This window comes from Octopus bimaculoides, chromosome 3 (assembly GCF_046866305.1).
Source record: "Octopus bimaculoides isolate indiv1 chromosome 3, ASM4686630v1, whole genome shotgun sequence".
Taxonomy (NCBI): domain Eukaryota; kingdom Metazoa; phylum Mollusca; class Cephalopoda; order Octopoda; family Octopodidae; genus Octopus; species Octopus bimaculoides.
In genome coordinates this window covers 93,813,687-93,838,793 of record NC_142930.1, presented here as the reverse complement: position 1 = coordinate 93,838,793, position 25,107 = coordinate 93,813,687, and the positions used below count along the sequence as shown (strand labels likewise).

The 25,107-nt window shown below is 35.7% G+C and overlaps 1 protein-coding gene across 5 annotated transcripts in view; it reads right to left on the bottom strand.

The window, feature by feature from the left end:
- Window positions 1-22,211: 22,211 nt before the first annotated feature.
- Window positions 22,212-25,107, bottom strand: part of LOC106871706 (uncharacterized) — a 436,102-nt gene continuing 433,206 nt past the window's right edge. For all 5 annotated transcript variants that reach the window (XM_089349376.1, XM_089349372.1, XM_089349374.1 and 2 more), the window contains one exon: window positions 22,212-23,012. In XM_089349376.1, coding sequence (XP_089205502.1) covers window positions 22,351-23,012 — 662 coding nt within the window. In that variant the 3' untranslated portion in view covers window positions 22,212-22,350. The remainder of the gene's footprint in view (window positions 23,013-25,107) is intronic.

Below are 25,107 nucleotides of genomic sequence, written 5' to 3'. Positions count from 1 at the left end.
CAATCACCTGAGGATGTGCATTTTCCACTTTGGATGGATGATTATAACTACACAACATCTCACCAATATACTGCGAGTGTAAAAATGTGCTGAAACAATTGTAGAGATTTTAAACCACAATGTCGTTCATTGCATTTTCTATATAAACTGTACGGATACTATGAAATTCCTGATGTAAATCCAGTACAAGAACATTTCCATAGTACGGTGACATCTGGTAAACCAATAACTGTGTTCGAGCTTTGCATATCATACTACAAGGTTTTTACCCGAATCTTATTTCACTTACACGCACAGGCACACACACACACACACACACACACACACACACATGTATATATATATATATATATATATATATATATATATATATATATATATACATATATATATATATATATACACATCCATATACATATACACATATTATTATAAGATCTGGTAATTAGTCATATATTAATATATTAATTAATATCGATTAACTATCAGGGGGCCAGCACATTTAAAGAATCAAAGAGATTCAGAAATATTATCTGCAATCTCAGGGGATTAAGGTACATTTTAAAAAATAACGTCGACCACTAACGTGGACAATTAATGCGCTAGAAATAGATCACATCTTGTGTCTATTAAGACCTAAAAAGTTCTCAACATGAAATATAGCAGCATACCAAAAACGTGAGCGGGCAAGACATTTAAAATCACCTAAAAAAATCATTATTAAACAGGAACCAGGTTTCGGATTTAACAAATTCTTACCATTTGTCTATTCCTCATCAGCTTGATTTGTAATGTTACAGCAATTATCAGAATCATATACATAGTTGCCCACCGCCATGGGTGCGCGTGCATATGGTTCTGCTAATTACAGCTTAATGGTAAAATTCAAAAGTCTTCGTTTTGGCGCGCTAATTCCAGGACTATATCCGCAGAAAATATTTACTGCGTCGAATATATTCAGTATGAGAACATGAGTAATGGGTAAATATTATTATAAGATCTGGTAATTAGTCATATATTAATATATTAATTAATATCGATTAATTATCAGGGGGCCAGCACATTTAAAGAATCAAAGAGATTCAGAAATATTATCTGCAATCTCAGGGGATTAAGGTACATTTTAAAAAATAACGTCGACCACTAACGTGGACAATTAATGCGCTAGAAATAGATCACATCTTGTGTCTATTAAGACCTAAAAAGTTCTCAACATGAAATATAGCAGCATACCAAAAACGTGAGCGGGCAAGACATTTAAAATCACCTAAAAAAATCATTATTAAACAGGAACCAGGTTTCGGATTTAACAAATTCTAACCATTTGTCTATTCCTCATCAGCCTGATTTGTAATGTAACAGCAATTATCAGAATCGTATACATAGTTGCCCACCGCCATGGGTGCGCGTGCATATGGTTCTGCTAATTACAGCTTAATGGTAAAATTCAAAAGTCTTCGTTTTGGCGCGCTAATTCCAGGACTATATCCGCATGGCCCCCTGATAATTAATTAATATATTAATATATGACTAATTACCAGATCTTATAATAATATTTACCCATTACTCATGTTCTCATACTGAATATATTCGACGCAGTAAATATTTTCTGCGGATATAGTCCTGGAATCAGCGCGCCAAAACGAAGACTTTTGAATTTTACCATTAAGCTGTAATTAGCAGGACCATATGCACGCGCACCCATGGCGGTGGGCAACTATGTATACGATTCTGATAATTGCTGTTACATTACAAATCAGGCTGATGAGGAATAGACAAATGGTAAGAATTTGTTAAATCCGAAACCTGGTTCCTGTTTAATAATGATTTTTTTAGGTGATTTTAAATGTTTTGCCCGCTCACGTTTTTGGTATGCTGATATACATATACACATATGTATACATGCGTATGTCTATCTGTATGTATGTATGTATGTTTTTTTTTAAGCTTTGTTTAAGTTCTTAAGAGAGTTCAAGCCAGTCGCTAACGAAGGTACAAGGCTTTTTTTAGTTAAGACAGTGCCCGGTGTTTGTAAATGTGGGGTTCAATTGATGTGTTGGTTGATCTGTCGATAAAAACACGCCCATGTGTGTGCATCTATTCATCTAAAGAATCTCAGATAGAGAATCTTTAAAATGTTTCACAAATTTTCACGGTACTAGATTATATCACGGAAATAAATTGGATTTGGAGAATGCGCGTTAATATTTTTTTGCACTTTCTTCGAAAAAACGAGTATTTCTAGGTTTTATGCATGTATAAAAACAATGTCACATTTTTAACTTGAGAAAAGTCTTGCATGTTTTTACCGCTCTGGTTACAGTTTGTGTTTGTAATGTGCAAGTTAGCTGGTAGATTTCTTTTTCTGTGCAAGTTAGCTGATTAATTTCTTTTTCCAGATTGTCACAAAACCAAGTGCACTGGTGGTTATTGGTATAAATGTGAATTTGTAATCTGGGAATAGAAGTTGAAAGTTTCCAAGTAGTAGTCCGTAGATATTCCTTCTCTCTTTATTTTCGAAAAGATATTCATATCATCAACGCAGCTAACCTCTTTGACGGTACATACTATTTTTGTCCGTCCCATACAACGATATCCGTTCTGTTATGCTTGCACTTAGAATGTATGTATATATGTATGCATGTATGTATGCATACATGTTCTCTTCTATTTTAATTGTTTAAATTCTTCCTCTGAGGGAGGAGCTGGTTTCTAAAAAAAGATACAAAGCTCCATTGTTGGAATGTTAATAACAAAAACGATGTCACCTTTTAAACTTGAGAAAAGTCTCGCACATTTTTACTCTACCACTTACAGATTGTATTAGCAATGTGCAAGTTAGTTGTTGATTTCTTTTTCTGAAAAACCCAGCTTACCCAGATTGTCACTTAAGCATTTACACATAAAACCAGGTGCATCAATTATTATGGGTATAAATGTGAATTTATAATCAAGATATAAAATATGGAGGTTTCGAAGCAGTTGCCCGTAGTTATCTTCTTTCTCTTTTTTTTTTCTTTCTTCCCGCGATCCCTTTTGATCCAAATTATCCCCCCCCCCCCCAAGAAAAGCTCTACTTTGTAATTTGTCCATTTTCTGTATTTAGCCCTGTGTGGCTATAATAAAAAAGATATCTTCTTTCTCTTTGATCTTCAACGAGATATTCACAGCACCAGAACAGCTGACCTCTGTACCGGTACATACTTTTTCATGTCTGTCCCAAACAAGACTATTCGGCCTATTGTGTTTACATTTGACAGATAGGAATGTTCTACCAGTATTCTTTGTATTGATGCTTGTGTATGTATTCAATAATAGGGGAATTCTCTATATTTATTCCAGGATAGTTTTTGTATATTGGTATTGTATATTGTTTTTGCGACGTCGTGTTGCATAGAGAAGAAGTAACATGATATTTTTGGAAAGCTGCTAATCACATGTTTAATGTCTTCCACAGAAATATGACGTAATTTACATTTTCGGTTACATCTTTGAAATCCAGGGGCTTCTCTGTCTCTTTTGTTTGTTAAATATTCAGTAGCAGTCTCCTGTTCTTAGATTGTAAATGCACAGCCTTCGAAGTGGGATGTGATATAGCGGTAACAAGTTCAAAAGAAGCTCGCTTAATATCGATGTTATTGTCTATCTAGTATTCAATTCATAGCTCTTAGAGAAATGAGTTTTGTAATTACGGTTTCTTTTATAACAACAGCTAGAAAGAATCTGTTTATCTGTTGAGTTGTTGTTTTCGTTCTGTTCCTCGGTTGCGTTATTGTTGATGTTGTAGCCAGCCATGTTGTTTGGAGTAATTCTCTGCATGGTAAATTCAAGTGTCAGTCGAAAATCACTGCGATCGTAATTAAAAGCTCACTCAGTTAATTTATCAGAAGATTAACCAATCGTTTAACAAGGCTGATAGTTGTGGCTCCAAAATTGAAGATGAGGTTCTAGGAAAATTCGACGTAAATATTTTTGCCGCAGGAAAACTCACCTCAGTAATTATTGTCGTAGGAAACTTTACCGCATAGGAAATTTTGCCGTAAGATAATTTCGCAGTATAAATAATTTCGAAGATATGGCACACAACCTGATTTAGAGAAATTGCAGCTCTGAAAAAAAATTGCTTTTTGTGACCGCGTGTGTATCATTGGCGATTTTCTTTCTCCGTCTTCCCTTCTTTGGACTTTTTCTATATTTCTGATGAAGAGCTCCGCTCGAAACACGAAATCCTCTTTCTTTTCTTTCCTTTCCTGAGCATCCAATAACACTGAACTTATTCCACGTCATCGCGTTGTTGTTTTTTCTTGCTTATTCATGTTTGGATTGACTATATATATATATGTGTGTGTGTGTGTGTGTGTGTGTGTGTGTGTGTTTTATAATTCTGTTTTAGATTTAACTGAGTTTTTTTTTTGTTTATATATTTGTTTTAAAACACTATCATCTCTTAGATTGTTTTATTTTGCCCCCACTCATCGACCTCTGCAGCTTTTTTTAAACTCTAGGCACAAGGCCCGAAATTTGGGGGGAGGGGTCGCAAATGGTACTTAATTTATCGACCCCGAAAGGATGAAAGGCAAAATCAACCCCGGCGGAATTTGAACTCAGAACATAAAGACAGAAGTACCGCTAAGCATTTCGCTCGGCATGCTAACGTTTCTGCCAGCTCGCCGTCTTCCACCTCTGAATCTTTGCCATAATAATATAAGGTTGGTTGAAACAATTATATACCAAGGTAGCAATTCATCTTTTTTCCAGTGAAATCGTCTTGCGGCAAAATTTCCTATGCGGCCAAAAATCCTGAGAAGAAATTTCCTGCGGCAAACTTTCTGGATACGGGAGATAGAATTCAATATATTTTCGATAAATAGTCTCCCGCGCTAAATATGCGACTTGTCGCTTCGAGTTTGTATGTATGTATGTATGTATGTATGTATGTATGTTTGTATGTATATCATTATTCCGTTCATTTCAAGATTTCTTGCCAACAGAGAAAGAACCGGTTTTAACCTAGATCTAAGGCATTTTTGTATGTATGTATGTATGTATGTGCAGATTTTTTTAAAGTATGTATTCTCATGCATATACTTCCATATCTAGACACGCTCATGTATATTTAAATGATAAACTTCTGGAAAGTTTTACAGATTTTGACAGTTCCAGTGATGGATTGGATCTGAAGTCTTCGAATTAGCTCTTCTTTCTGGTTTTCAGAAGCCTAATTTCTCAAGATTGGTATTTAGGCAATGTGTTACATATCTCAGGGCCCCAATAATTACAGGTATAAACCTGAACTTGTAATCTGGATAGAGTAACTACAAATTTCTCAATAGTTCAGCGTAGGTGTTCTCTTTTTCACTGATCTTCAGCTTTATGTTAACATCCGCTGGGCAGCAAATTTCCACAACTGTGCTCAGTTTCTCTTCTCTATCCCAAATCATTATATTAGGTCTGTTGTGCTTACATTTAATTGAGGTCTTCACTGGTACATTCCACTACTATTCCTTTTTATTATGAGTAACTATGGCTTCTACTGTATTGTGGGATTTTATGTCTTTGTCCTTGGGATTATCCTTCCGACGAATTTCATTATAGAGTGACCTAGCTACAACGTCATGTCCCATCGGTAGATAATACCGTGCTGACATTTTTGGTCAACTGCTTATGATGTAGGTGATATCTTGAATGTGAACTCCACAAAGTTTGCATCGATTGTCACATTTTACGGCTTTTCCTGCATTTCTATCCCTTTTGTGCCACAGGCACTTGGTTGATATTTCCTGTTCCTGGACTGCAAACGCATACCCTTCAAAGTGGGAGATAGTAATCCGGCTATTTGGTCCATGATAAACTGCGTTGATGATCGCTGTTACTATCATCACGAAGCTTTCTACTAACATATCCATGCATAGTCTTCTGCTCATACAGGTTCATCCTTTCATCTGATGATATGTTGCGGTAGAGTCGTGCGACTTCTTTGGGCATGTATTTTAGGTTATCAGACAAAGAGTGTCTTATGATGTTATCAGCCTCGTGTATGCAAACTTGGTCAAGGGATGCACTTCGACGCTTGGTGGTTAAAAGATGTTGCCGATGGGATATGATGCAACATTTAAAGGTATGTATGTTTGTGTTTATGTATGTATGAGTATAAGTGTGTCTATGTATGTATGTATGTATGTATGTATGTGTGTATGTGTCTATGTATGTATGTGTGTATGTATGTGTGTCTATGTATGTATGCATGAGTATATGCGTCTATGTATGTGTCTGTATGCATGTATGTATACACGTATGTGTGTCTATGTATGCATGCATGCATGTATGTATGTATATGTGTCTATGTATGTATGTGTGTATGTATGTATGTATGTATGTATGTATGTGTGAAGGCGCATGGCTTAGTGGTTAGAGTATTCGGCTCACGATCGTCTGGTTGTCAGTTCGATTCCTGGCGGTGTGTTGTGCTCTTGTGCAAGACACTTTATTTCAAATTGCTTCTGTCCACTCAGCTGGCAAAAATGAGTTCTACCTGTATGTCAAAGGGCCAGTCTTGGTCACACTGAATCTCCCTGAGAACTACATTAAGGGTACACGTGTCTGTGGAGTGCTCAGCTACCCACTTGCTCATTAATTTCACGAGCAAGCTGTTCCGCTGATCGGATCAACTGAAACCCTCGTTGTCGTAACCGACGGAGTACCAGTTTTATGTATGTGTATATATGTGTATGTATGTTTGTATTTATGTACGTACAGACTCACGCATGAACGTGTATATGCATTTGTTTTCTTTAGGATCTATTTAAATTTGCTTTTGTTCTTTTGTTGTCTTTTGTGTGTTTTTTATTATTTAGAAAATTCAAGCTAGCCACCAGCCAGGAAGTAAGGCTTTTTTTTTTTTTTTTTTTTTTTTTTTTTTTTTTTTTTTCCAGTTAAGACAGGTATTGGAGGCTTGTGATCGTCTGAATTGATTGATGCCTATCTATAAGATTGTTTGTGTTCATGGATAACTTGTAGTTTTGTGGTGGATATACGTTTCACTTTAATATACATGTGTCTGTCCTTCGCAAAGTCTTACACTTTAGTACACACGCGTTTGTGCTTCACTCTTATGTGTGTATTCATGCATTTCATATGTATATGTCGATGTGTGCATATGTCCGACCCAGAAAAATACACATGGTTGAGGGCGGCCGCAGCATTTCACATCATTTTTTATAAATATATATATGTATAAGAATCGATGGCTCAGTGGTTAGAGTGTCGGGCTCACAATCATGAGGTAGTGAGTTCGATTCTTGGACCGGGTTGTGTATTGTGTTCTTGAGCAAGTTCACTCAGCTGTAGAAATGAGTTGCGACGTCACTGTATCGGCCTTTGCCTTTCCCTTGGATGATGTCGGTGCAGTGGAGATGGAAGGCTGGTATGCATGGGCGACTGCTGGTCTTCCATAAACAACCTTGCCCAGACTTGTGCCTCAGAAGGGAATTTTCTAGGTGCCTCTCATGGTCATTCATGACCGAAGATGAGTTTTTAAATGTATGTATGCACATTCACACACATATACACACATTTTACGAGCTGCCACAGTTTATGTCGACTAAATCACACTCAAGACTCTGACCCATGAAACACAAGCCAAAGATGGTGCGTGAACATACCTCAACTTACATCGCTAATTAGTTCCAAGACATGCGACTTAAATTTTGAAGAAATGGTTTTTCGTGTTACGTCGTTTTCGAGTTTATAGCTTATATCTGTTTTAATAAATGATTTGTGTATATTTTTCCATGTAGGTTTTTAAGTTGTTTTTCTTTTGTTGTTGTTGCTATTTTTTTAATTTTTATGATTTTCAATGTTCACTGAGACCGACATATGTCGGACAAATCGACTGATGTTAAGATTTATTTTTACCATTAATTTCTTTTTCAAAAAAAAAAAAAAAGCACGTCAAATCGAAAAAGACAAAACCTGAAATGACGTGAGTTGAGGTATATCTGTATATTTTTCTACGTATATTGCAAAATGGATATCAACATAGATACTTCTGACATATTTAATTCACACTTTAACTTACTGAGCTGATAACACTGTTTATACAATATACACTCCCTTGTGGTGCGAAAGCGTATGAGACTGATTATTGCCAAATGGAGATTATTGCGTCAGTCCTGTTTCGAATATTTTACATTTGTAAGGCGGCGAGCTAGCAGAAACGTTAGCACACCCGGCGAAATGCTTAGCGGTATTTCGTCTGTCTTTACGTTCTGAATTCAAATTCCGCCGAGATCGACTTTGCCTTCCATCCTTTCAGGGTCGATAAATTAAGTACCAGTTGAGTACTGGGTCGATCTAATCGACTAGCCCCCTCCCCTAAAATTTCGGACCTTCTGCCTAGAAAAGAAAAAAATATTTTACATTTGTCTAAGGCGGCGAACTAGCAGAATTGTTAGCATGCCGGGAAAATGCTTAGCGGCCTGTCGGTGGTGAAATGTTATCGGGGTCGACTTCGCTTTTCATCCTTTCGGAGTCGATAAAATAAGTAGCAGCTGAATACTGGGGTCGATGTAATCAACTGCCCCCACACACCCGAAATTGCTGACTTCGTGCCAAAAGTTTGAAAGCAATATTTTACATTCATATATACAAGACACAATATTTTTCTGAATAACATTCTAAGAAAAAATTGGAATTGTCTTTCATAGTCGCATGAAACGTCAGACCTCCCCTATTTCTCTCGTCGAAGTGATTCTACTATGTAAATTATTTTTATTGCCTGCACGGCGTTGCAAATCATCGTTTGATATAAAATAAAAATCTGAGACCTGCCAGGAAAGATAACTCTGCAATACAGCAAGAGTAGCCTCCCTTGAATTATTTTCCTGAGCAGATTCTTAGCATTGATTTCTTGGCATTTTACTCTTTATATGGCATTCATTCATTTCTAATCAAAATGTCCCTAACTTCGCTTTAAATTTATACTCCTTTTCACTGGTTTGACTCAACGAACTACAGCAGACTTAGCGTAGAGTTTTAGTCGATTATCTTTTGTCTATCAATTATATTATCAACGACAAAGCTAACTTGAGTATTAATAAAGCAGAAATTGCACGGAACCAAACACAAGGTATTTTGTTTGTTCTATTTTTGCCATGCCTCATCGAAACCCATACATATAGTTATTGCGCCATGATGTACTTTTGTCCATACATGACATTTTGGGCAAGACTTCCGTCCCCCCGCCAAAAAAAAAACCACCCTTTTTTAAACTTTTTTTTCAACACAAACTCCGCTTCCTTTTCGGCTACGGGGAATACAAATCTGCAAAAAAATTGGCAAAAATTGGCATTTATAAATTTTCCAGAACCTCCGTATCCGAAAACTGGGGTTTGGGGCAAAAAAAAAATTTTTTAATAAACAAATTTGGAAGAAAATGGGGGGGGGGGGGGAATCTTTCGACATTTTGTCCTCACATATATGACTCATGGTTATTTCTCACACACACACACAAATATATATATATATATATATATATATATATATATATATATAACATAACAACATGACAACCTGTTTTATACTTAAAAACAAATTACAATCAAATTATATCATGATTGCAAGAAGAGAATTATTGTAAAGAAAATTGACAATTTTTTGGAGGGTGTACGTCGCGTACCTGGAATATATGCCTCTGATACACGAACATGCGTGCGCGCACACAGGGAGTATACGTGTGTGTATATAATTCCAAAATTTGAACAGTAACAAAACAAAGGAACAGAAAATTCAAACAGGACAGGGTGTTGCTAATTCCTCATCAGTTATCGTCCACAAGGTCCTTATAATTTCACGCCTTTAATGATAAATGTATGTCGATTCATTATGAATGACAGAAGCAATATTAGTTCAAAATAGCTATTTATCATATTTAAAGCATATACATCGTTTGGAGCCTAACAAGCACTGTTATAAACGTATTGTGTTAAAATACACAGATATATGTTTATACGATATGCTTTCTCGAGATGCGATACACAGATTGCAATTTTGAATACTTCTGTCGCTCATAACGAATTTTTATCCATCTTGCAGTTGCTAGTTGAATACTTGCTGCTGACGAAGCTCAAAGAAGCAGAAATACATATATCAATGCTACCAATACATATAGCAATGCCACTACCACCACTTGTTTTATCGACCTCGAAGGGAGGAAAGGCAAAGTCGTCAATCTTAGTGATTTGAACTCAGAAGAAATGCCGCTAAGCATTTTTCCAATCCTCAAACGAGTCTACCAGCTCACTGCCTTGATGACGACGACGACGACAACAATGATGACATCTTTTTTTTTTTTTATAATAATTATGACATTTATAATAAATCTGAACAATTTTTGACTGACTCCAATTAAATGCAAGATTGGAAATCTCATAGAATTAGAACTCAGAATACATTCTTAAAATTAAAATGAAATAATAAAATGGTACAATTTGTTGGCCAATATTTTTTTTTTTTTTTTTTTTACTGTTATTATAATAGAATTTATTTAGTCGGAGCTATGATTGACTCTTTGACTGCATAATGGTCAATCGCACAATGATGTTAACTATCCACCAAAAGATACAATTGATATTGTCTGCCTTCTGCAAATACTCTTTCAGTATCTCCTGTAGGTACGGTTTTCATATTCACCACTAAAAGTATTTGATTCTTGCTCTGTGAACAAATATTTCATGAAATATATGAGAAAAATTACGAAAATCTGAAAAACTGTCTTTTGTAAAAAGTGCTACAAGGGGTGGGGGGTGTCTTCGCTCCTCGTAGCATAAGAGAATGTCTTTCCAATGATGTGAGGTAATACCGCTTTCTGCGGTTAACAGTAATAAAATTTTGAGCAGATATATCCGCTTTCCACGTTCAAAGGGTTAACTAGAATATTCTCGCTGTGGTTATCAGTCAATTACATGCATTGTCACAATTGTATCAAAGTTGCCCATTTTGCTTGTTCATTCAGGTTATTGGTGCAGCTGTATCAAAGCAAAAACCATAGTTGCAAAATTATAATTATAGTTATGTTTGTCATTTAAGGAGTTTTGCAATAATTTCATATATGTGCATGTACACACGTTACATATATATACTCATGCACATAATGGATGCTTGTTGCTTTTTTTTAAAGCTTGAATGCAAATGAATTTGTTTTAGTTTTTGCTCACTCACATGCACATACGTATATTAGATGGAAATATAAAACTCTGAGTAGGTATAAATGAACTTTACTATGTGTATTGAGTAGTTCCTTTTTCTTATCTTCCCGAAACTTTTTTTGTGCTTTTCATCCAAAATGGAGATGAACACCATTCCTCCAAGTGATCGGCTAGAAAAATTGCTACGATATTAAGATATTTCTCTTAACATGAAACCAATAGTAGCCTTAATATACAAATAAAGAAATTTTATATCCACCAATGTGGTGTTGAACACATTCTCATCATTCAATATTTACGTATATCTACATATATATATATATATAGACACATAATGTTATACAGAAAGGAAGACAGGTAAATAGATAGATAGATATGTAAACCAGTTCAAAAAATTCTCCATCATGACAGCAGATGACTTGAATTGTCACACTGCAGTTACATATATCATTTTGTGTATTTTGACTTGTGACTTGCTCAGGCATGTATCTTTTACTATCAGACAGACTGTGCAAAATGCAGCCCACAGAGCTTTCTGAATGGTATGTCTAATGAAGTTGGACTTTTTTTTTTAAACTAACGCAGCCTTCTAAAAGATGAACCATGTCTCATACAGCCCACTTCTTGATAAAAGGTTGCCCCCACATGATGTAAACTGACTGCAACAGTAACCGAAATCGGCATCGATCTGTCTGGCTTTTGCATTTGTAGCTTCTTTTTGTGTCTGCAATGTGGTAAACTAAGGACCAATACAGGCTGTATTATTGAGAAGAAACAAATGGAGTAGACTCAGTACAAATGTACTCCACTTAGCACAAATTCCATGTGCAGGTAATTTGATAATTCTTTTTCTTTCATTTTATTTCTTTTAACTTTTCATCATCATCATCATCATCATTATTCAACACCCATGTTCTATGCTGGCATGGGTTGAAAGGTTTGATAGGATCTGATGTGTCCAAGGACTGCATGGTGCTCCAATGTCTGCTCTGGCATGCTTTCTATGGTTGGATGCCCTCCCTAATGCCAACCACTTTACAGCAAGTAGGTGCCATTTTTGTTCCACCAGCACTATTGAGATCACCATGCAGTTTGCAAAACTACAAACCCCGAGGGAGGTAGGTTCAGCTTTGTGCTAGGGGACAAGGGGTTAAAGCGTGAGAGAAAGGAGGAGAGCAGAGCAGGTTCTTGTTGAAGAGCTGCATAGTTATTCACATTTTGTAGAAGAGCTGCATGGTTATTCACAGGGGAATGAGGGACTTATCAGTAGGAGCTGTGAAGAGATAGATGGTTAAGTTGAGGTGTCCCGGTGGTTACCTATATAATGTTCTTGAAGGAAGAATCCATTATTACAGACAGACAGACAGATAAATATTCTCATTTTCTCTTTTTTATATTTGTTGCTATTATTTGCCCTATATTACAGTTTTATTGACTCTTAGAATATTCAAACTAACACTACTGTTGCTGTCATTGTTGAGATTGATATTTTCATTACTCAGCCCTATAATTAGATTGACTTATGAAGACAGTCCAGCTATAACCATCCAGGATTTTTTTTTTCCTCCAAATAACAGTATATCATCAAATATACCCTTTTACATTTCTCAGATAGGGAAGTATATTTTGAGTATAAGTCTCCCACTATTTCTAGCAGATCATGCAAATATGTTTTTTTTTTTCTTTTTTAGCTGGAAGTACAGTAGCAAAAGTAGTTAAGTTTCTTGCCAATGGGCATGTTTTTTTTTTAAATATTTTTATAGCTGTTTAACAGTAACTATTGTTGCTGTTGTTGTTGTTTGGCAAAAAACAAAAAAACCTTTTGATACCAATCAGCATGACCACCACCAACAACAACAACCTTGACTTTGTGACAGAAAACCGTTTTAATTGTTCATATATAAATTTAAAACCTTCCATCGTAAATTTTATGTATGAACTGTTCATTAAGTTACGTTCCAAACACCAACTTTGTAATGAAAAAACTTAGATTTTACTAAATTTCTCCAGTTTTTTTTATTTTATTTTTTTTATTACTTTTTTTTCTAAATTATTTGGAAATCACAGGCAGTGTTATTTCATTAGAAAGATGGTAACGAAAGGGTTAAAAAGATTTCTCTTTCAGCATACAATGATTGTCATTCAGCTCAGAATTTTAGTCCCCACCAACTATTATAGTAAACAGTCAGTAAATGCAAGATTTACACATTAATACTTTCAATAAATATAAATATTACGATACCTCTTTTCTCACATAATTCAAAGGTGTTGAATATCTTACTTAAGCACAAAGTCTTTTAGAAAAGATCAGATATTATTGGTTCCATTCTAGTACATTACTAATACTTGGTAGAATTGACAAAATTACTCATATTGAGTAAAGATTTGCAGAAACTGTTCATACATCAGAAAAATATAATTCTTTGCCTCATTTTCTGTGTTAATTCAATACACGATCTATCTCATTGTACACTCATTCATGTACAAGTCATGACACTGGATGTGGAGTGAAACCATATTACCAACGGCGACACCAACAATAGCCAAAGACACAGCACCAGAGTGTAAACAGGAGGAAGAAATATATACAAAAAAATAGGACGAAAATAAAAGATAATTAAAATAATAGGCTTGTTATCTTCCATGAAGGTACATTCAATCAGTCACATACAACTACACATGAGTTCAATCGTCAGTGACAAGTAGTTTATAGCACAGCATTCTTGAACAAGGCACATTACTCTTTGTTCTACAATTGCTCTCAACAAAAATTAATGAAATTTTCTCATTTCAGAGGTGAGTGGTTGGTATGATAGCAGCCAGTCACTAATATATATTGGTTTCAAATTTTGGCACAAGGCCAGCAATTTCGGGGGAGGAGTAAGTCGATTACATTGACACCTGTGCTCAACTGATACTTATTTAATCAACCCTGGAAGGATGAAAAGCAAAGTTAATTCCAGCAGCATTTGAACACAGAATGTAAAGACAGACAAAATGCTGTTAAGCATTTTGTCCAGCATGTTAACAATTCTGCCAGCTTGCCACTAATATATATTGATGTGTATGTAAGCATGTAGGCACAATACAGTCAGATGGTTAAGCTCATTTCACAAACACAAGGTCCCAGGTTCAATCCTACCGTACATCATCTTTAGTAAATATCATTTTCTATGGTGTTGAGTCAACCCATACAAATGAGTAAAACTGAGAAGATGAAAACTATATAGAAGCCTATCAGGAGGATTCTACTTGTAATTCAGAAAGGTAAAGCCTTATCACACTACTTCGGCTTGAAATTTACATTAAGGAAAAAATTGTCTGAGGGATATTCAGCCACTTACACATTCATTCATAGCAGGTAACTCAGATGATTGAACAATTGAATCCTCATTGTAAAAAAACAAACACCACAATGTGAGCTTTTGTATGCATGTTATAAGCTGGGAATATGTAAAACTCCCAAGTACAATCCTCAACTTTTAGGTTTGATCCCATCATACAGCACCATGGACAAGTGCTTTCCACCATCAACTGTAATCAACCCAAGATTTCTGAGTGAAATTAAAGAGGCAGAAACCGTGTGGAAGCCTGTCAGATACACTGTATCTGTAATTTGGAAGTCTGTCTTGTCACGCAGTTTTACATTGATCCAATATGAGGTTCACACTAAGAGTACCATGGCTAAATGATTAAGAAGTTTGCTTTGCAACCACAAGGCCCTGTATTCACATACACTGTTTGGCATTTTGCCATTACCTAGGACTGGCCAAAATCTTGTGAGTGAAATTGGATAGATGGAAACTATACAGAAACTCATTGGATGGACTGTACTAGTTATAGAGGTACACTTTCGTCACACTGATTCTGTCTGGGGATTACGTTAATAGTACATTTGTGGAAAGCTTAGTCACTAGCACACTAATTCATTGAGTCAATTGAATCTTCACCAAATAACAGAGATCCATTTACAATATAAGCATCAGTGGAACACTTACATTATAATACAGTGAGTAGATAAAACTAAAGATCAAACAATTGAGACAACACACACAAACACACATGAAAACTACAGAAGAATCCAACACATTCAAATATATATAAGCAGTTTGGCAAAAGAGACTGATAGAATATGTATCAGGCTTCAGAAAGTAAGGCCTAAGATCGATTTGTTTGACTGAAACCCTTTAAGGCGGTGCGCCAACATGGTCACAGTCAAATGACTGAAACAAGTAAAGGAAAAAATAAAAGATATATATCATCATCATCATCATTGTTTAACGCTCGCTTTCCAAGCTAGCATGGGTTGGACGATTTGCCTGAGGACTGGCAAGCCAGAAGGCTGCTCCAGGCTCCAATCTGATCTGGCAGAGTTTCTACAGCTGGATGCCCTTCCTAATGCCAACCACTCCAAGAGTGTAGTGGGTGCTTTTACGTGCCACCAGCACGAGGGCCAGTCACACAGTACTGGCAACGGCCACGCTCAAAAAGGTGTTTTTTACGTGCCACTTGCACAGGGGCCAGTCCAGCAGCACTAGGAACGACCTCGCTCGAATATAATTTTTTTTTTTTTGTGGAGGGGTGAAACAGTGGATTTTTAAGCAGCTAAAACTGTTAATAATAGCACAAAAATATTGGGTTAAAAACCCTTCGAAAAGAACAAGTCAAAGGCTGCCTGTGGAACTCAAATCCACACCCCCTGCAAACATGTCAGGTGTTCTACCTCTGGACCAAAGCAATCCTTCAAATATCTCTATACATTTTAGAAACTTTATTCCTACCAGCGAGAATAATGTGTTGTTGATGTCATAACAATTCAGAAACTTCAAGAGAATGTGAAATAATTCTTTTCTGGAATAGTGGATCTTGAAGCAGTTAAAATTATAAAGAACAGTGTATAAACATTGGAGATAAGTCTTTAGCATTGAGACTATTCTATCAAATATAATGCTTATTTATTCAAATTTTGTTTTGGTCTCAATTAATCATGCATTACCTCTTTGCTTCTAGGTTTCAATGATGTGATTGTATATTTTAAGAATAACATTGTAAGGTATGAGTGAGAAGCTGAATTTGGTCAGTTTGAACATAAAGCATGTAGAATAGTTGGGCCTGATATGACTGGTTTAAATACTAAAAGATTAAAAAACATAACTTTGAATAGAAAAAGCCCAAAACTCCCTGTGGTACTCAGAATTTTAGTACTTGATTCATGTGTACATACTGGGAAACAGCCTTGAAGTGTCTAGAAAAACAAATCAACAATACATATTTTCTAAATGTCTGGTACTAATTCTACTGGTCTATTTTTGCCAAACCATTAAGTTATGGGGATGTAAACAAAGCAACACTTGTTGTCAGGTGGGGGGGGGGAGACAAGTACAAAGACATGCACACACAAATGCAACAGACTTCTACATAGTTTCCAACTCCCAAATTCAAACACAAGACATTGGTTAGCCTGAGGCTATAGAAGATGCTTGCCCAAAGTACTGCAGTGGGGCTGAACCCAATATAGCGTGGCTGCCCAGTGAACCTCAACAACATAGCTATGACTTTATATCTATAAAGATCACAGAGGACTCTAACAGAGATCCAAGGACTTACCCTAGTCATGCTGAGTGTTACATTAAGGGTGCATTTGTCTGTGGAATACTTGACCACTAAGTAGTTTTTGTTGGCCAAACAATTGGAACAGTCATTCGTTGAAAATCAATGCAAGAGGCCATCACGCATCATAAACAATTCTTGTCCTACAAACTCATTCCAGAAATGGATAATCAAAATTTGCAGATTCGTCAAACCCATAACCACACAAATAAATAAGAAAAATCACATGTAAAATATAAAATACATATACACACAAAATAGGGTGCAATTGAAAAGTAAATAAATAAGTAAATAAAATAAATGAATAAATAAATAATAACAAACAAAATCAAAGTATTCAACAGATGTTGAAATAATTTGAACAAGAAAAGAAATTAAAGTAAAAAAAAAAAAAAAAGGAGGAGGAGAAGGAGGAATTAAGAGAAGACACTGTGAAGTGCAGAGTAGAATGGAGACAGAAGAAAGGAGAATCTGGAGTAAAGAGTGACGAGAAAGAAAATATGAAATATTGGAAGGAGATGGAGGCAGAAGGAGGAACTGTAAGAGCAGAAAATAATGGTAAGAAAGAGAAGAGAAAGCTGTATTGAAAAGATGGAATGGGAAGTAATTCAGAAGTACAAATAAAGAGGACAGTTTTTTTTTCTTCAATCTTTTTTATTTCAAATTTCTTTTTTAATGTTTAATTTGTTATTTATTGTCTTGTTTTTGATTTGTTTGTTTTTTTAAGTAAATTTTCCAAACATCTTAGAGAGAGGGAAGAATTAGAATTACAAGGTACACACACACACACACATATATATATATATATATATATATATATATATATATATATATACACACACTCACAAACATACATATGTATATACACACACTAACAAGTATATATGTATACATGTATATATGCAAATATGCACACACACACACACACACACACATATAAGGAAAACTTACAGAACTGAAGCTGGGATGGAATATATTTCAAAAACAATTTTAAATATAAAAAAAAATTATTTTGATGGTTATTGGCATGCTGGTTCGTATTCCTATATTCTTTTTTGTTTATAAAGTTTTAACATTCATACTGCCAAACACACACATACACACACCTCTTTAACATATACACACACACACACACAGAGGGCACTGCAACATAGCTCTGCTATAAAAAAAAAAAAATTAATTTAAAAAATCAAAAAAAATCAGTGATATTTATTGAGACCAGCCAATTTTGTTTAAATAAATTTGAATAACTTTGCAAAACTTATACAAGTTTGTATGTCTGTAAAGAGACAAGTCTTAGTGCTTCATTCAGGCAGCTGTATAGAAACAGGATCAAACAACTTTAAATTCACATCTTCTTTACTACACGCATACAAACTTATCTTTATTTGCAATTTCAAGTAACTGGAGCATTTGCCAACACAGACCACCAATGGTTTGTTCAAGATTGGTTTATTTTATTTTTTGTTCCCTTATTGTTTTGTTTATTTATTTGCTCCTCGTTTGCTGGTTAATTAATATTCACTTATGGATATGGTATACCTATGATACAGCAAATATATATTGCTCCATATTACTTAAACTTTCTAAATTACATAGAAAGTCATGCTCCCTCTCTTTTTTTTCCCTTTCTTTGGATTCATCATTGCCTTTCTTTTTAGATTTGAGAGGGAAGCAGTAAATATATATATATATATATATATATATATATATATATATATATATATATATATATATATATAACTGTATCAATGACAAAAAAAAAAAAGCATAGACAACTTCCCATATCAGTAATATGTTGTTGTTGGCACTCCGTCACTTACGATGTCAAGGGTTCCAGTTGATACGATCAACGGAACAGCCTGCTCGTGAAATTAACGTGCAAGTGGCTGAGCACTCCACAGACACGTGTACCCTTAACGTAGTTCTTGGAGATATTCAGCGTGACACAGTGTGACAAGGCTGACCCTTTGAATTACAGGCACAACAGAAACAGGAAGTAAGAGTGAGAGAAAGTTGTGGTGAAAGAGTACAGCAGGGTTCGCCACCATCCCCTGCTAGAACCTCGTGGAGCTTTTAGGTGTTTTCGCTCAATAAACACTCACAACACCCGGTCTAGGAATCGAAATCGTGATCTTATGACCGCGTGTCCGCTGCCCTAACCACTGGGCCATTGCGCTTCCACTATCAGTAATAATATAATAGTTAAAGGTCTAAAAGAAAGATTTTTTTCCACTGAGAAGATGGAAGGAAAGAGAAGGATATTAAGAGAAAGTGAGGGAATGAGTGGCAAGACAGGGTGGATTGGTGAGGGAGGCGAATCATAAAAGGGGAGATAAAAAATGTGGAAACAAAGCGATAGTTATCATCATCATCATTATTATTATTATTATTATTAATTGTTAGTAAAAATATCTTTTATGAAGTTTATACACTTTTTTTTCAATCTTTCGAAGTTTTTCATTATATTAAAATTAAGATTTTTTTAAAGGGATCTGCACTAACATCATGAGAGCGATTTGCTAATCCTACTGCAAACTATCATCACCACCACTAATAATATCACTCTCATTACTTGTTGTTGTTGGCACTCCGTCGCTTACGATGTCGAGGGTTCCAGTTGATCCGATCAACGGAACAGCCTGCTCGTGAGATTAACGTGCAAGTGGCTGAGCACTCCACAGATACGTGTCCCCTTAATGTAGTTCTCGGGGATATTCAGCGTGACACAGTGTGACAAGGCTGACCCTTTGAATTACAGGCACAACAGAAACAGAAAGTAAGAGTGAGAGAAAGTTGTGGTGGAAGAGTACAGCAGGGTTCGCCACCATCCCCTGCCGGAGCCTCGTGGAGCTTTAGGTGTTTTCGCTCAATAAACACTCACAACGCCCGGTCTGGGAATCGAAACCACGATCCTATGACCACGAGTCCGCTGCCCTAACCACTGGGCCATTGCACCTCCACACACACACATATATATATAAACACTCACTGCCACTACATAGTAGTAGGAGGAGGAGGTGAATAAGTAAGTATTGTGATGAATATAATGATGGTGGCAGTAATTCTTGATAGCAGTAGAAGCAATAGTAAGTTAGTGCAAGGCACCATAAAAGAGAGAGACAAACACTAAAAGTAACTGTCAGAAAAACGCACACACATACATGTGTAATTTAAATGTATATTGGAATAATTACAATTTAAACAAGGCGGTATTGAAATGAAATTAAATATATATATATATATATATATATATAGGATTCCGCGCTCTCACCGCGGCGGCCGGGGTTCGATTCCCTGCTTGGGAAACTCTTGTATTTTGCGGGTAACACGTAAAAGCACGCACTACACTCTCTGAGTGGTTGGCATTAGGAAGGGCATCCAGCTGTAGAAACTCTGCCAAATCAGATTGGAGCCTGATGTAGCCATCTGGTTTCACCAGTCCTCAGTCAAATCGTCCAACCCATGCTAGCATGGAAAGCGGACGTTAAACGACGACGATGACGATATATATATATATATATATATATATATATATATATATATATATATATATATATATATATATATATATATGATTTAAATACGTGTACAAGAATGTTTTGTATAACTTAAACATATGGGAAGTGAAATTATACGCAATTTAAATATATAGAGAAAATGTAGCCTCCAAAGGTCTACAAGAAACAGGCACCATATTAAAAATGTATTTAAGCATTATACGGAAATATTTTTCCTTGTGAAATATGACGGCTTAGCACATGGAAAGGGTTCAAAATTTGGCAACATGTGCACACACATACACACAATTACATACATGCTCACACAGACACAGTTGGAAGACTATCTATCTACATGTTATAACTCAAACGTTATGACATTATAACAGCAAAAAAATATGTTATAACAAGTCAAACTTCCTTCTCCCTTGTCATTTATTTTTTTTACTTATAGCATTCAACCACACATTCATTATCCTATTCTTATACAGTTGAAAGAGTATTGATGCTGATGCCAACAGACAGTGTCGACAAATAATTATAATTATTTCTATCAACACAAGGCTACAAGGTTTCAGCTGAGGAGCAGGAGGAAAGGAGGGGCTATAGTTATTCATAATGATGCCAGTACATGCAGGGTCCTCTATTTGACCTTGCAAGGTTGAGAGTTTAAATCAATTTTCAGTGAAAACAGAGAGCAATAAGTTTAAAACCAGTGAAATAAAAAAAGTAATGATGATGATGATAATAATAATAATAATCATTTCTATTGGAGTCACAAGGCCTCAAATTTGTTGAGTGGGGACTAGTGGATTATAACGACCCCAGTGTTTCACTGGTACTTAATTTATCAACCTCCGAAAGGATGAAAGGCAAAGTCGACCTCAGAGGAATTTGAACTCAGAATGTATCAACAGGCAAACTACTGCTAAGCATTTCATCCGGTGTGCTAACAATTCTGTCAGCTCACTACTTTAACAATGATAATAATAATCCTTTTTACTATAGGCACAAGGCCTGAAATTTTGGGGGAGGGAGACTAGTCGATTACATCGACTGCAGTATTTCACTAGTACTTATTTTATTAATCCCAAAAGGATGAAAGTCAAAGCCAACCTCAGCGGAATTTGAACCCAGAACGTAAAGAGCCAGAAGAAACGCCACTAAGGATTTTGCCTGACGTGCTCATGATTCTGCCAGCTCAATAATAATAATAATAATAGATAGAGAGATGAGTTCTTTACTTTTGTATACGATTGACACAATACATCACTCAATTTTGTGTCAATCGTATACAAAAGTAAAGAACTCATCTCTTTATCTATTATATTTCTGCCGAGTTACTTCAGTCCTTTATATAAACTAATAATAATAATAATAATAATAATGATAATAATAATAATAATGATGATACAAATGCGTGTACCTGGCAAATTATGTAAACTGGGCATTATACACATGATATAAAACTGGCAAGTTAATCGGGTGATTTTTGTTTTTGATTGTGTTGTTATGTATGACTGGTTTAACTGACAGATGTGAAGATGAAGGAGTGTGGGGCACGAAAAGAAAAGAGAAAGAAAGAGAGAAAGGAGTATTGAGAAAGAGAGAAAGGAGTATTGAGAAAGAGAGAAAGAAATGAAATGAAGATTAAATTTATTCCATGTTGTCTTCATGCGTCCAAATACACTGTTAGTGCTGGCTGGTGGTATTTAGATAGTGTGTTCATGTACATCTGTTGAGAGACTTATCTTCACTGAATGAGCTGAGTATGTTTTAGAGAAGAATAATTAGAATGCTTAGGAGAGAGTTAGGGAGAGAGCAAGGGTGGGGAAACTTGAATAAAAAAAAAAGAGAGGGAAAAACACACACAATCACACATATACAAGAAAGTAAAAAAGTAAAAAAAGTAAAACTAAAAAAACACACACACACACATATATATATATATATATATGTGTGTGTATGTATATATATATATATATATATATATAATAAAACAGAGTTTAAGAAAGCTCTGGAAGCAAGGAAATTATCTAGACATCTACAATCATATTGGCCCTGACTTCTTCAATATCATTATTGGCAACTGATTCTGGTTCTGGTTCTGGTTGCTGTTCTTGTGGCTGTTGTTGTTGCTGTTGTTGCTGTTGTCGCTGTTGTCGCTGTTGAGGTTTGGGTAGTAATTTGGGGCTGGCCGAACGTGTTTCAGTATTGCCATTGAGTGTGACGGCCTGCACATCCTGCACGGGGCTGTGAACGCTGGAAGGTCGTGAGGCAGGACGAGGAGGAGGAACAGGAGGACTTTTGGGGAAGGAGGAGGGAGAAGTTTTGGTCAGCTCTCCTTTAGAGTTCATGGATTGTAGAAAGGACGATGAAGGCATTGAGGAAGTAGTTGACGAAGCAAGTGGTGGGAGATCAGTACCTGGTTCGCTGCTTGTGGAACTTGGTCCTCCACTTAAAGCTGAACTGGTACCAGACATTCGGTTGAATTTGACCCCACCACTACTGAGATAAAATGGTTTTGGTGTCGTTAGTCCCAAAATTCTGCTCATGCCGCTAAAGGAGCTGCCTGGCCCAATAGAATGGGGTCTTCCACTAACACGACCACGATCAGGACTGGCGGGCGCATCACCAGGGTTGCGATACTTGGCAATCAAAGAGTGTAGACGGTCACTGTTTGGTGACAATGGAACATCTGAAACGATTTTTAAAAATTAAGTTTTTTTTTTTTTTAAAGCTGTTAACTTTCTTTTCTGGTAAAGGAGACAATCCCTAATATTTACATATACATTAAGTTTTGAACAATCTAATCTAAACATAGTGTACTTTAATGAGAAAAAATTTCAATCTTATTAACAAAAAAATTACTATTATATATAAATATTCAGAGAATAGTAAGTCACTTAAAATAGATAAACATGTTTTTTTATATATAAGTAAGGCCCAACATTTTAAAGCAGAATTCAACTATCTCATCTTGATTTTTGTTTTCTATCTTATTTCCTTATGCACTCTCTCTTATCTATTCATCACCATTTTTCAATTAGCATGTTTCATTCATTCACGATGTTCACCCCACCCCCCACCGTAGTTGTCTCCCTTGCATACATGATTATTAAATTATTTTCTGTCGCAGTATAGTAAATTTGATTTCTTTAACCCCATGGAAACAACACAAAATATGACACTTTCCCCCACTTCAAATACTATCAGTAACAACCTCATTTTTCCTTGCAAGGAATCATTTGGATGGATCAACCTTACATCATTATTACCACTCATAGTAACCCTTTATCCATGTGCCAATGAGAGAGTTTCTGTGCATTTACTCGTCCTACTAGAAATAGCAGCAAGTATCCTTCAACTCACAACCTACTCTTTTAAATAGAAAACGGACAAATTATATAATGTGGTTCTACCTAGATACTTCTAAAACTATTGATTGGTCATGGCTGATATATCTTTGATCATAGATCTGCCTAATCAGTTTGACTAGGGCCCAGGCCCAGCATCTTGAGATCTAATCTCATTTTTTTCTAAACCACTCATACATCCATTGCCAGCATATAGCAGCACATTTACATCCCAGCCATCATCCATATCATCATGCATTTTCCTAGATACATCATCTTGTGCCCTCGATGTCCAGCCATTTTGTTTCCTTGATACAAGAAGTAATTATTGAGTTTTCGTCATCAATTATAACCTTGGAAATAGGGCTTCTAATATGTAGAATGATGAATACAGTACCTGCTGAGGAAATTCAAATATTCCTTAATTCTCAACAGAAAAACATTCTCAGTATCTTAAAACTTATTTCATACATAAGGGGCCCACGTGAAAATTCTAAGTTCTAAAGATAACATGTGAATATAGTTATACGGCTAATCTTTGTCTACATTTCTGAGACAAGAAATTATCAAGTATCTCTACAATGTTTTGGCCATTGTACCCCCATCTTCTTCAGGAACCAGTCATGCCAGTTATGTTCAGTAATGTTCATAGAATTTCAGGTGGAATAAACAAGACACATCATAAGTTTCAGAATGGTCAATACAAGAACATCTCTGGCATGGACAGTGGTAGAAAAAAAAAACAAGAAACCTCTACACCCTTGAATTGAATACAGGGTTTGGTTCGTAATTCTGAGAACATAACTGAACAGATATCCTCAGGAAAGGGTCAGAGGGTACAACAACGGAAAAGTTGTAACTATAGCAACCAAGATAAAGACACTTATCTGAATATATATCAGTGTATAATGAGGTCTGCTGCTATATGTAAGAGGTGCACAATCGATTATGGCTGTTCATCCTGTTTTTCAATCTATGGAGAAATAGTTAAAATTCTTTGTATGTCTACTACATAAGCTTTGATACTGTGTGAACTGAGATCCCTGTTGACAGGCTGCCAATATTAATAAAGTGTTAAACATTTATGGTATGCAAATTAGCAGCTCCAGTTCACTGAAGCTACTGGATTTTAAAAAATAAAACAAAAAATAATACTCTTTCATGACTCATTTGGATTCATAAGGCTGGTTTCCTGGTTTCTGTGGTGTATATATTTCCAGTTAGACAAAAAAACAGTTTGTTGAAAGATAACTCAGTTTTACCAGCTGAGTGAACTGGAGCAACATAAAATGAAGTGTTTTGCTCAAGAACACAATGCATCGCTTGGTCCAGGTATTGAAGCCACAATCTTATCATTATAGGTCCGATACCTTAACCACTAAACCATGTGCCTCTATTCTACTGGATTTGATGTCTATGTAAACAGCTTAGTTGCTT